At 35.2% G+C, this 14,673-nt stretch overlaps 1 protein-coding gene across 3 annotated transcripts in view; it reads left to right on the forward strand.

Moving 5' to 3' along the window:
- Positions 1 to 11,029, forward strand: part of TOGARAM1 (TOG array regulator of axonemal microtubules 1) — a 78,447-nt gene extending 67,418 nt beyond the window's left edge. For 2 of the 3 annotated variants that reach the window (XM_055556472.1, XM_055556471.1), the window contains 5 exons: positions 1,614 to 1,732; positions 3,740 to 3,929; positions 6,110 to 6,329; positions 9,198 to 9,284; positions 9,894 to 11,029. In XM_055556472.1, coding sequence (XP_055412447.1) covers positions 1,614 to 1,732; positions 3,740 to 3,929; positions 6,110 to 6,329; positions 9,198 to 9,284; positions 9,894 to 10,147 — 870 coding nt within the window. In that variant the 3' untranslated portion in view covers positions 10,148 to 11,029. The remainder of the gene's footprint in view (positions 1 to 1,613; positions 1,733 to 3,739; positions 3,930 to 6,109; positions 6,330 to 9,197; positions 9,285 to 9,893) is intronic. The other variant, XM_055556473.1, reaches the window with a different exon arrangement.
- The last annotated feature ends 3,644 nt before the right edge of the window (positions 11,030 to 14,673 follow it).

The raw sequence follows: 14,673 nt of genomic DNA on the forward strand, positions 1-14,673 counted from the left end.
TGTATTATTTTTTATTTTTCTTAAGGACAAAATACAGGGTGGGGGAGTCTATCAATAGTAATATTAGGCCAGAGCCCTTTTCAAAAGTGTAAAGTCAACCCTTCTAAAAGAAAATTGATTCTTGGGCTTCCCCATCACTGGTGGCTCAGTAGTAAAGAGTCCACCTACCAACGTAGGAGACATGGTTCAATCCCTGATCCACTCTGGGACGATCCCACATGCCACGGAGCAACTCAGCCCAGGCTCATAAGCCCAAGCATCACAACCATTGAGCCTGTGCTCTAGAGCCCAGGAGCTGCAAATACTGAGCCTTCCTGCCACAACTACTGAAGCCCACTTGCCTAGAGCCTGTGCTCCACAGCAAGAGAATCCACCACAGTGAGAAGCCCGCACACTACAACCAGAGAGTAGCCCCTACTCACCACAACTAGAGAAGAGCCCAAGGAGTGCTGATGACCCAGCACAGCCAATAAATAAATAAATAAATAAAATTATATATGTATAAAGAAAATCAATTCTTTTTAGCATTGGAAACACAACAAGAATAAAATTCCCTGCACGTTTTGTTACCTATAAGGTAATGGAAATGAATGGAGTTGAGTTCCTTTTAAGATGGGAAAACAAATAGACCTACTTTTCATATAATTGTTGTTTAGTCACTAAGTCATGTTCAAGTCTTTTGTGACCCCATGGACTGTAGTCCACCAAGGTCCTCTATCCATGAGATTTCCCAGGCAGAAATACTGGAGTGGGTTGCCATTTCCCTCTCTGGAGGACCTTCCCAACACAGGGGTCAAACTTGCGTCTCCTGCATTGACAGGTGGATTCTTTGCCACTGAGCCACCAGGGAAGCCCCTTTCATATAGTTACCCGCTCAACATACATTTTTGTTTAGCAAAAGAAAAAATGTAGCCTATTTATGTATTAATTTTTGCAAAACTGTACTTAGTTTAATGATGTGGAATTTTTCTGTGGTAATTTATGTTGTTCCTCTCTGGTCAACTTAGGTAAAAGATTCATTTTTGAAGGGATACTACTTCAAATATATGTGGTGATAAACATTTTAGAGCATTTTTTCTTCCTATTGGTATGAGATTTCAGCTTAATTCATATAGAATTTATCAAAATAACCATGTAAAAAATTATCTTACTAAAATGAGGCTGATTATATCTGAGTTATTTCAAGTACAAGTATCAGAAAAAAATAAATTTTAAATAGTCCTTATTTAAATGTTTATTCTCATACTGTTATTGCATAGGAATTCATTGTTTATATGATGTATTCATATTTTCTATATAAATTCATGATTTCTATATAGATTTTAAGCTTTAAGAAGAGTAGTTATAAAATATAGATATGAAGTTTTACATTTTAAACAGTTTTACCACGTCAGTATCAGTTGCTGGTGTAAGGCACATATTTTGTTAATTTACTACTAATTACAAGGTAATTTATATATCTGATACCCTTTAAAGCATAAATATTGCAGATTATTAAAATGCATTCAGTCATAAGAGATCAGCAATGACTGCTATGAAAATTACATTGTCCAAGTTAATTTCACTTTTACTAGTTTTAAGACTTTTATTGTACTGCCTCTCTTTACTTACAGGGTTTGGGAGAGATACCACTAGATACTCCTTCAGCAAAAGGAAGACGATCTCATACGGGCAGTGTTGGAAATACAAGGTCATCATCTGTTTCTAGGGATGCTTTCAATTCAGCTGAAAGGTAGAATCATTACTCCCTACTGATGATAGTCTCATTTAGTCTCATGGTAGTCTCATTTGAATATTTTCATGAACTATTCCAGGGGTGTTTAATGGAGTTTTGAAAGTTGGTAAGGACTTAGAAAATATGAGATAATTTGATTTAACAAGGCAATTATTTATTCACAGCACCTTGCTTTTATGTGAACTAAACTTTAGTAAAACTTTAGTGTTATTGAACTTGTCAATATTAGGCCTGTCCTGGACAACTCTTTAATTTTTTTTCAATTTATAGCCTTTATTCCCCCCTTTGGTTATAAAAGTAATACCTAGTTATGGTTAATTAAGGGAGAAAAAAACTGTATGAAATACAAGCATTAAAAGAGTGTAACCAATCACCTGCAATAACCATCAACCAGAAAAAGAAATACTGTTAAAATTTTTTTAAATATAATTGTATATGTAATGGTGTAACCTGTTTAAACTATTAGGCAGTATTTAATAGATTGATTATATAGTTTTTAAAAATCTTTCAGAAGTATTATGATCTCTTTGGTGTATTTTAAAACATTACTTTAAAAATTATATGAGTAGATGCATAGGTATCTTTCATTTTTTCCGTGTTTGTATATCTTTGAATAATAAATTTTATAAAAAATAAAAATCCATAGAGTTTTGGAGCCTTGCTCTTCAAAGTATAGTTCACAGAGGAGAGTACTATATGCCCTGAATATAATGCTACTGTATGTTTTATATAAAAGTTAAGAGAGTATGTCCTGAGTCCTCAAAACAAATAAAAGTTATTTATTAAAATTTTTTCCTATTTCTTTAATTTTGCACCTATATGAGATAATGGATGTTCACTAAAGTTATTGTGATAATCACTTCATGAAATATGTAAATCAAGTCTTTGTATACCTTAGACTTTACACAGTGCCGTGTTTCAGTTATATCTCGATAAAGCTGGAAGAAAAAAAAGTGTAGGAGAAACAAAGACTTGCTTAGACAAAAAATGAGGCAATTTGTTGCCATTGGATTTTCTTTGCAAGAAATGTTAAAACAGTTCTTTAGAGAGAAATAAAATACTATAGGAACTAGGTTGCTTCCAGAACAGAGATAGAAAGTTCAGCTTGAGAGGTTCGCCGCCTTTAGCTAGCATCGGGTAACTAGGATTTCAGGAGGATTCCCCACCATTCTCTAACTAGTAAGAGTAGTTTACTGTGCCTCTGTTATTTGGGCAAACAGTGTGAAGAACTGCCTTATTCCTGGAAGTTGGGAATTTTGGTATGTCCCAGGCAAAGGACCAATCATGCACAACTCCCCATTAAAAATCCTGGGTACTGCGCCTCTAAGCTTCTTTGGTAGACAACATTTGACATGTATTGTCACAGTTTGTTGCAATTAAGGAATTAAGGAGGAGGAATTAAGTTTATTAATTAAGTTTATTAATTAAGGAGGAATTAAGTTTATACTGTGTGACTCCACTGGAAAAGGACCCTTGGAGGCTTGCATCTAGTTTCTTCCAGACTTTGACCCCATGCACCTTTTCCTTTTGCTGATTTTGCTTTATATCCTTCTACTATAATAAATCTTGCTGCTGCTGCTAAGTTGCTTCAGTCGTGTCCGACTCTGTGCGACCCCATAGACGGCAGCCCACCAGGCTCCCCCGTCCCTGGGATTTTCCAGGCAAAAGTACTGGAGTGGGTTGCCATTTCCTTCTCCAATGCATGAAAGTGAAAAGTGAAAGTGAAGTCACTCAGTCGTGTCCGACTCTAGCGACCCCATGGACTGCAGCCTACCAGGCTCTTCTGTCCATGGGATTTTCCATGCAAAAGTACTGGAGTGGGTTGCCATTGACCATGAGTAAAACTACATGCTGAATCTATGAGTCCTCCCAGCAAATTACCAAACCCAGCAGAGATATTAGGGACCCCCAACACAAGTATTGTGGCTATGGGTTATTTTGTGAATTTTTTAAAAGTGAGTACATGATAATTATTATGTTTGTTTTACCTTTGTTTCACTTTAGAGAGATAACTGAAATTCGTGAAATCACCAGAAAATCAGTTCCCCGAAATTCCTTAGAAAGTGCTGAGTACATTAAAGTCATAACAGGTTTATTAAATGCAAAAGATTTTCGTGATCGTATTAATGGGATTAAGCAGCTTTTATCAGATACAGAAAACAATCAAGAGCTTGTTGTTGGAAACATTGTGAAGGTAAGGACCGTCAAAATTAATTTTCATGTTCAATCCATAGTTAATAAAGTTCATCAGTATAATAATTGCCTTATTTCTTAATATTACATATATATATTACTTTAAAGTGTTAAAACTTAGAGAAAAGTTTTGATTCCTCCCACTAGATGGTGACTCCTTGAAAGCTTTATAATCTCAGAGTTCTCAGAACCTGGCAGTCAGTAAATATATATGTTGAGTAAGAGAGTCCCTTGGTGGCCTAATGGTTAGGATTCTAGACCTTCGCTCATAACCCAGGTTCAGTCCCTGGTTGGGGAACTGCAATCCCCAAAAGCCATGCAGTGGGGCCAAAAAAAAAAAAAAATTGAGTGAATCAATCAGTATTTTAAAAACCAGGGCATTTAAGAGACTTGATATTCAGTTCAGTCCAGTCGCTCAGTTCTGTCCGACTCTCTGCAGCCCCGTGGACTGCAGCACTCCAGGCTTCCCTGTCCATCACCAACTCCCAGAGCTTGCTCAAACTTATGTCCATCGAGTTGATGATGCCATCCAACCATCTCATCCTCTGTCGTCCCCTTCTCCTCCTGCCTTCCATCTTTCCCAGCATCAGGGTCTTTTCCAATGAGTCAGTTCTCTGCATCAGGTGGCCAAAGTATTGGAGTTTCAGCTTCAGCATCAGTCTTTCCAATGAATATTCAGGACTGAGTTCCTTTAGATTGACTAGTTGGATCTCAAGAGTCTTCTCCAACACCACAGTTCAAAAGCATCAATTCTTCGGTGTTCAGCTTTCTTTATGGTCCAGCTCTCACATCCATACATGACTACTGGAAAAAATCATAGCTTTGACTAGATGGACTTTTGTCACCAAAGTCATGTCTCTGCTTTTTAATAAGCTCTTTAGGTTGGTCATAGCTTTTCTTCCAAGGAACAAGCATCTTTTAATTTCATGGTTGCAGTTACTATCTGTAGTGGTTTTGGAACCCCCAAAAATAAAGTCTCTCACTGTTTCTATTGTTTCCTCATCTATTTGCCATGAAGTGATGGGACCGAATGCCATGATCTTGTTTTTTGCATGTTGAGTTTTAGCCAGCTTTTTCATGCTCCTCTTTCACCTTCATCAAGAGTCTCTTTAGTTCCTCTTCACTTTCTGCCATAAGGGTGGTATCATCTGTGTATCTGAGGTTATTGATATTTCTCCCAGCAATCTTGATTCCAACTTGTGCTTCATCCAGCCTGACTTGATATTACTTAGGAATACATAATGAAAGTTTCATATGTAAATTAGAAGTCTGCTTGTGCTAATTTTATATATTATGTTAATATATATTTATAAATATGCATTTGTATATTTTATAACTTATATAGGAAGACTAGAAGCAATAGAAATGGAAACAGTAATAAATGTTAGTGGTACCAGAGCATAGATTACTTATGATTCCTCAGAATTTGGTTCAGTCAATTCAATTAGTAATTTAGTCATTAAATTCTACTGGTAACCTACTCCATTATTCTTGCCTGAAGAGTTCCATGGACTGAGAAGCCTGGCAGGCTACAGCCCATGGGGTTGCAAAGAGTCAGACACGACTGAGTGACTAATACTAACACTTAAATATGATGTATATCACAGATTATTAGTTAATAGTCTCATTCTCACAGAATAGCTCTTTCCTCACCTGACATAGTTAAATTGCTCAGCATTTACTTCATTATATCTTGAATTTACAAAAGCTAAGAATTAGAAGAGGAAGGCTCTATTGTTTAAGTACTCAGGTTAAGAGGTACTAATAAAAACTTAAATCTGAAACTAGGTCAAATCTCTGTAGTAAAACCTACATGTCTACTTCTGTTACAAATAGAGATAAGAATAGAAACCTTTAAGTTCTTAAAGTTAGCTAAACTAACCTACACATTTCAGAAAACAGCATTTTTTTACTGAACCAAATTTCTCAACTTTAATTTAGTAGGATCTCTTTTTAGGTGGATTTTGAAGCCTTCTCTTTTTGCTGTAAGAAGATTGGACACTAGCATCCAAATTTTTATGAAGTTCCTGTTATCTCAGTCCAAGTTAAATGAGATGTGTGTGTGTGTTTTTAAATAGTACATTTATGCTTTAGTAGGATGAATACTATGTAATGCCATTAGGAATTTAAATATAATAGATATCAACATTAGTTCACTTTCATTTACCAATTTACTTTCAGATCTTTGATGCTTTTAAATCTCGGCTTCATGATTCCAATAGTAAAGTAAACCTGGTGGCTCTAGAAACAATGCACAAAATGATTCCTTTGCTCAGAGACAACTTATCTCCTATAATCAACATGCTAATCCCAGCAATAGTAGATAACAATCTGAATTCCAAGAACCCAGGCATCTATGCTGCTGCCACCAATGTTGTTCAGGCACTGAGTCAGCACGTAGGTAAGAAATCTTACTTGGGCATTCAGATTATTTTGGCTTTACTTTTGTGCTTTCTCATTCTACACATTTTCTAAAATGCCAAAATCCTAGCTATTCAGTTTTTGTCACTTAATGTTGCGATAAAATTTTTAAAGTTTTCTCAGTAGCCGTTTTAATTATTTTTAGTGATTAAATACCATTCCATTAAACTGACTTTCTCTACCTTTATTTTTAACTTTTCAATTCTTATTTTCCTACCTCAACACCACATCTGATACCAAGTTAACTCAAAATGGATCATAGATTTCAATGGAAGATTTAACTGTATAACTTACAGAATATATGAGAAAATCCTTAGAACTTAGGCTTGGTGAAGAGTTGTTAGCATGGCATTAAAAGTATGATCTATATAAAGTCCATAAATTGAACTTCATCAAAATTTAAAATATTTCCTTTGCATCGCATTTCTGTAACATAGTGGTTATCACGTTTACTTCACATTTACTTTGCAAAAGACTTTTTATTTTTTTTAGGTCAAGATATTTATTTTGGTGTTAAAAAATAAGTCCAAATAGATAGTGAAATAAATGTAGTTTTTAAGTGTCCCACCCTGGACTCTCTTTTCTAGAATTTAGTAGACAGTTCAAGTTTAGGTTGCTTCAGCACCTGTTTAGGATGCTATGAGGTCTCCATCCTAGAACCATGTGTCTGTAGTTTAGCTCGTAACTAACTGGACAAGTCGTCATCTATGATGCCATCATTCCAGCTATCCTTCTAGACAAACTACAGATTTGCAGAAAATAGTTGCAAACCACGTATCTAATACATATGCTTATCTAGAATATATAAGGGGTTTCCCTGGTAGCTCAGCTGATAAAAAAAAATCCGCCTGCAATGCAGGAGACCCCAGCTCGATTCCTGGGTCAGGAAGATCCCTGGAGAAGGAAATGGCTACCCACTCCAGTAGTCTTGCCTGGAGAATTCCATGGACAGAGGAGCATGGCAGGCTACAATCCATGGGGTCACAAAGAGTTGGACACAACTGAGCAACTTTGACTTTCAGAATATATAAAGAACTTGTGGGAATTTGCTGGCACTTCCACTGCAAGGAGTCCAAGTTTGATCCCTGGTTGGGAAACTAAGATCCCACAAGCCACATAGTGCAGCTAAGAGAAAGAGAGAGAGAGAAAGAAAGAATTCTTAAAACTCAACATTAAAAAAAAAACAAAACCCTATTTAGAAATGGGCAAAGGACATGAAGGAAATATTTATATGGATGGAAAATAAACACATGAAAAGACGTGTAACATTACCAGTCACTAAGGAAACATAAATACAAATTAAGACCATGATCGTTACGCAAGTATATTAGTCTGTTTGGGTAGTTATAACAAACTACCACAGCTTGGATGACTTAAAAACAACACATACTTATTTCTCACAGTTCTTGAAGCCTGGGAAGTTCATGATCATAGCATCAACAAATTTGTTGTTGGATGAGGGCCCTCTTCCTGGTTTATAAGTGGCCATCTTCTGGCTGTGTTCTCACATGGTGGAAGGGACGGGAGCTCTTGGAGCCTCTTTTATGAAGGCACTAATCTCATTGATGAAGGCTCCACCTTCGTGACCTAATTTCCTCCCCCAAAGGCCCATTTTCAAACACCAACACACTGGGGATTGGGTTTCAAGGTATAAGTTTGGGTGGGGCATGCAAACATTCAGTTCATAGCAAGTATTAGAACAGCTAAAATTAAAAACAGTGACAACACCAAATGCTAACAAGGTGCAGAGAAATTGGATCTGATACATTGCTGGTGAGAATGTAAATAAAAAATCATAGCCACTTTAGAAAACTGTTGGGCTGTTTCTTAAAAAAACTAAGCATGCACTTACCTATCAGTTGTTTTCCTAGGCCTTTATTCCAGAGCAGTAAAATATTATGTTCATGCAAAAACCTGTACATGATTGTTCATAGCAGCTTTGTTTGTAATAGCCCCAGACTGTCAATTGCCTAAGTATAGTTTAGTGGGTTAATGGTGAAAAAACTTGGTATATCCATACCATAAAATACTTAGCAGTAGAAAGGAATGGGTTATAGACACATGCAACATTTTGGATGGATATCAAGGTCATTAATGCTGAGAGAAAAAAGCCAACCCCAAAAGGTTGCCTGCTGTAGAATTCCATGTGTATAACTTTTTCAAAATGACACATTTGCAGAGATGGAAAGCAAATTAGTGGCTATCAGGGTTTAAAAGCAGTTTAGGAGGAGTCAGTATATGTGTAGCTATAGGTCTTTGTGCTGATACAGTAGTTCTGTCTCTTAACTGTAGTGATAGTTTCACAGATCTGCACGTGATAAAATGGCATAGAACTGTATACACATACTGTACTAATGCCAGATTCCTTGTTTTGATGTATACTATAATTATGAAAGATGTAATTTGGGTGAAAGTACACAAGGCCTCTCTGTACTATCTTTGATATTTCCTGTGAAACTATAAAATTAAAAATTTGAAAAAAAATCAGTGAAGGTAAAAACTATCCCAAAATTTCAATTCTTTATTTCTTTTTCTTTTTTGATAAACCTATATACTATCATTTGGAATAAGATGCCTAGGAGATAGGTAGGTCTTTTTCTTTTTTATACCATATGATAGCTCCTTTAATATTCTGTGAGGTATTTTTACTTTTTATTTGCTTTAAGAATATTACTGTATTAAGGTTTATAGAGAATTTTTTAAAGTTGTTAACTATGTAGATTAAATCTTTCTAACACATTTTCATTCATTTACATGATTTTTTTCCTTTTAATGCTATGTAATGGAAAATAAATAAGATCTTTATAACTGCTTAAAAATGTGTCTCTGTGTTATTCTTTTTGTTTAGATAATTACTTACTTCTACAGCCATTTTGCACAAAAGCCCAGTTTTTAAATGGAAAGGCAAAACAGGATATGACTGAAAAGCTTGCTGGTAAAAATTTTTAAATTGTTATTTCTTAAGAAATAGTTGATTGATTAAGGGTACGCTGATGGGCATTTCAACTCAATTTTAGGATAGCTACCAAGTTCAATATCATTATCTATGAAGTAGAAATAAATTGTATAATGATCTGTAAAAAGACCTTTTAAGACTTTTACCCCAAAAATTTTCTTCAAAAGAATTTTATTCCTTTTCCCCCCCAGTAAAAAAGTCTTGTTAGGAGAAATAAATAGGATCAATAAAAGATATTAAAATCAAATATTGGTACATACAGAAAACTGCTGTTTCAAATTGTGTTTAATGAAAGGTCCAGGAGTTTAAAATGTATATGTCTTGATTAAACTACATTTGGAAAACATTGAGATGAATTTTTGGTTTGATTTCTATTTTTACTGCTTTTGCCTGTCATATATAGATTTCTAATACTTGAAGATCCCAATCTTTGGGAGCAAAGTTTCTGGCCTTACTTTTTTTAAGATGCTGAACATTTTAGCACAAATGTCAGGGAAGAAGCCTAGTTTATTTTATATGCTTTTTAATTGTAAGAACTTGATTTTTTTTTTTTTTTAAACCTCACTGTTTACTATTTTTGTGTTTCAGATATTGTTATGGAACTTTATCAAAGGAAGCCCCATGCAACAGAACAGAAAGTGTTGGTTGTTTTATGGCATCTCTTAGGGAACATGACAAATAGTGGCTCTTTGCCTGGAGCTGGAGGAAATATACGAACAGCCACAGCTAAATTATCAAAAGCACTTTTTACACAGATGGGTCAGAATCTGTTAAATCAGGCTGCATCTCAACCATCACATATAAAAAAGAGTTTAGAAGAATTGCTTGATATGACAATTTAAAATGAATTATGAGTCTTTGATGAAATATGATGAACAAAACTGTTTACATGATGACAAATGGAAGTTTGTTAAAGTTAGGTTTTCAGTGCCTGCGCTTCTCATCCAGTAATTAAGTCAATAACTATTTTTATTTGCAGCCTTTGAGTACACATCTGTCCTACATCAACCCTATCACTTGCACCCATCACACAAAAATCTAAAATAATATAATCTAATGCTCATGAAATCTGAGGCATGTGGAGTGAATCCAATTTTAATATTTTTGAGAAAAGTCCCGCTTATTTGCACTATTCTGTAGAAACTGCAATTTGTTGCCCTGTATGTACGATTAGACTTTTAATTAAAAATATACTTTTTGTTATGTAATCATGTTTTGCTATGTCTCATTACTCAGCCTTGTTTAATGAAGTGGAAGAAAAGTCATTGAACTATGTTATCACAAACTATGTTTTATGTGCTATTTGTGAAAAACATGTATTTCTGAAATCAGTCTGCTAATATGATTGTGCAGTATTAGCTTGCTTTTGCTGCTGTGTTAAGTGAAATATTTGCTCACCAGTTGGGTTTAATCATCTACATAATTGTGAAATTTTACAAGTTATAATAAAGCATGATGACCAAAGTTTTAGAAAACATTTAAACATTAAATGCACGTTTAAGAAAACGTGTTGAATGTAACTTCCCTATTTTTGTGTGCAAACACTAAATTTTATTTCTATATGTCCTGACATTTATAAAGGTGTTATTTTGCTGCCCAGTTGTATAATTCTCAAGTATAGTGCCAGGTCTTCTCTAGCTTTTCTCAGAATTCTTGGGCTACAAGTACTGTATGCATCTTAAAAAAGAAAAGGAATGTTATATAATAAAAGGATTTATTTCTGTAGATGTGTGAGAGGTGTCCTATTTTTCCAACTTCAATGTATATTAAAATGGGAAATATATATATTAGGTATTGATCTATACAGGTATTGACTTATCACCTTCACCTGTTATACTTGATGCAATTTTGACCTATCTCTATTGATCTAACAGTAGACCTGGGTTATAGTTACAGTTTTACGGAAAATTCTCTGTGTGAACTTGCACAAGCCACTTGCCAGATACAGGCCTCAGTTTTCTCATCTCTGACCTGTGAAGACTAGACTAGATGATTTTTCAGGTTCCATTTTGCTCTAAAATTCTGTGATTTTATGTTGTGGTTTAAGATCACTTTATTACAATTGTAGACTGTCTTCATTCTTTTTCACTTCTTGTGTCATTAACAAATGTATACATTTGTAATGTATTTGGCTACTTTTTAAATTGTTCTTTATCTGTAATTTCTGAGCACAACAGTAAAAAAAAAGTTTGAAGCTAATCTGAAAGGAGAGTAAACATGTGGCTACTTTTCCTGTATTTATATACACTTTTATAATTACATACATCTAAAATTCATTTTCTTCTAAATATATTTTATTATATGCCTATTATTTAGGTCAAAAGTTAGCAAACATTTTCTGTAAAGCACCAGAAAATAAATATTTTTGGCTTTGTAAGCCACACAGATTGTGGCATATTCTTTGTTTTGCTCTTTTTTTTTTTAAACAATCCTTTAGAAATATAAAAAAGTTCTTAGCCTGGGCCTCTGACGTAGTTTGCCAGAGCACCTGGCCTAGACTTTTGACTTCCCTTGTAACTCTGAAATCACCATTAAATTTTGCTTCACCCTTTATGATACTTAATATTAAAATAGTTACAGATTCTAAATTTTATTAATTTTGACCATTGCCCTTGTTTCATTACAAATGTGCCTACTAAAGTTACACTGATTGTTGGGTCTATTGAAGGTAAATTTTAGATTTGAGGCCAAAGAAGAGCACTACTATATGCATAAACTTAGTCATCCATTATTTTCAGTAGATAAGACTTTGAATTTTGCATTGAAAAAAGTACAGTAAGTATGACTATTAATAATGTGGAAACTTCATGCAATCTGTGTGTTTTTGTTATAAATAAAATAGCCATAACAGAGTCCCACACTTTAAATATTTTTCTCTATATTAGCAACTTGTTGATACTGAGCATGCAGAAGTCTAGCATTCTATTGCCAAGAACTGTTACCAATCTGGAAGTCAAAAACAATTGGAGACTGATGGAACTGATAGAACTAAAGAAAAGCTAAAGGTGTAAATGAAGTAAAGGAACTTTTTTTACAAGCTGTGATAGTGATAAAGTCGAACCCCACCAGCACTGCAAATGAAAAAATAAAAGAATTTAAATGGCATATTTACCCAACAGAATCCATAGCATATATTTATTTAAAATGTTAACCGCAGGACAGTGTTCACAATATATTAAAGGGAAAAGCCTGATTACATACATACAGTGTCTCTATTTATTAAATAGACACACACAAGACAGAACTGGAATTGTATACACCAATATGAGAATAATGGTAATCTCTGGATAAAAAGTTAATTTTTTCAGTGTACTATTCTGCAATTTTTATTTTTTTCAGAAATGAGCAACATGTATTGCCTGTGTAATAAAATTTAAATTGCATAAAATCTGAAATTAAAGGTAAGGTAAAGAAAAAGAGACAAAGTAGAGAAAATCAAAGTGCTTAGGTAGTGATATGACTAGAAGGAAGATGAGAAGAAATGGAAGCAACAAATTATAAACAGCATTAAGACTTTGATTTAGAAAGCATGGATTTGAAACCCAGTTTTACTTGTTAAACTTTATGTGTATCCTGCAGTTGGGGTGAGGTACAAAATTAACATGGGATTTTGTATGAGAAAGCATTTGTAAACTCAAATTCTACCTAAAGTTAATTTTCCCAGCAGCAAATGAAGTTGAGGAAAGATGGGCAGAAACCTATAGAAATCTTTATTGCCAGGATAAGCTAATCCTACTTACTTTGTTGCTGGTTAGGTTAAATAGATCAAATGAAGGGGAAATCATTTTAAATACTGTATCAACATTAATTAAAGTCTCATAATGTGTACTGTGAAAGAGTACCTAAACTCTTAATTCATACTTAAACTCTTCTGTGGGCAACAATGGGGTAAACATAGATTTCAAGGGATTAAAGTGAATTGTAGGTTTAGCAAAATAGTCTTTTTTTTCTTTCTGTTTAAATACTGGAGCATAGAATGTTTGATTCAGTGCTATGTAAAATTAAGGCAATGGTGTGGTACCAAATTATGACCCAGTCTTGAATGTGCTGTTCACCTCTGTGTATCCTGGGTGCCTTGGCCTATACTGGGCACTGAATAAATAGTACTTGAATAAAATGTTGAATGTTAGGTATGTTTGAAGTATATTGAGCGATGTTTTCAAGGGTTGTGCTGAATAAATTTGAAAAGTTAACCAATAGAAGACAGATAGCTGGTCGGAAACACCCATCCGAAGGCATCCTGTGGCAAATGGATTTCATCCAATGTTCCAGCCTAGTGGATTGATAAGGTACGCCTTTTCAATGTGTTAAAAGATTGGGAGGTTACCGCAAGTTTCAACAGGAAAGAGGGTAGTGATCTACTTCCAAGGCAGGGCTCAGACCCAGATTCTAGACAGTGAAGGTCTAAAGAATAGAAGCACTGAGAATTGAAAGAATAGGTCTGAAAGGTACTCTCAAGGCAGCCTTGACTAAACTGATGACATACTTAGATTTGGAACATAAAGGAGTCAAAGTAATATAAGTTTCTCACTCCAGAGACGTGGATGGTGATACCATTAACTGAAACGGAGAATACTCCGAGGAAAAGCAGTTGGTGGGGAAGAGAGATAAATGTAATGCTTTCGGACCCCTGTGAGAGAAGTTGACTCTGAAGGCAGAGTTCTGAATTCATTCATTCATTCATTTATTTGCCACTGCCAGGTTTGTGGGATATAAGTTCCCTCAGCAGGAATTGAACCAGGCCTTCAGCAGTGAAAGTGCAGAGTCCTAACCACTGGACTGCCAGGGAATTCTGGGGAGAGTTCTGAATTTAAATTGCAGTTTTAATTTACTAAGTCTATGACCAAGAGGATAAGAGGAAAGGGAAGATAGAGAAAAGGGAAAAAAATATCCAGCTGGCATGAACAGAAAGGACATTTTTAAATTGATGCTTATTGTTGTTTAATCATTAAGTTGCGTCCAACTCTTTCGCAACCCCCTGGACTGCAGCCCAAAAGGCTCCTCTGTGCATGGGATTTTCCAGGCAAGAATACTGGAAAGGGTTATCATTTCCTTCTCCAGAGTCCAAATATCATCATGAGATTTATGAGTTTAAGGCTGAATTTCTGTCCATTTTTAGGTAGAGGGGTGAATTTTAGGCAGTTGTTTGCCCAAAAAAGAGTAACAGCATTTTTCTTTGGCGGGGCGGGGCGCTGTCTGTGTTTTAAGATCTGAGGTACGAAAAGCCCTAAGGACCCGCTTTTTGTTTGGGAAGTCCAAGTAGAGGGAACGCCGCGTAGGAACAGCGGCCGGGCTCTCCAGGCAGCGGGGCGGGGCCTGCCCGGTCTACCTCTCGCGGAGGGCGAGACCTGCGTGCTGCGCAGCCACG

This window comes from Bubalus kerabau, chromosome 19 (genome assembly GCF_029407905.1).
Source record: "Bubalus kerabau isolate K-KA32 ecotype Philippines breed swamp buffalo chromosome 19, PCC_UOA_SB_1v2, whole genome shotgun sequence".
Taxonomy (NCBI): domain Eukaryota; kingdom Metazoa; phylum Chordata; class Mammalia; order Artiodactyla; family Bovidae; genus Bubalus; species Bubalus kerabau.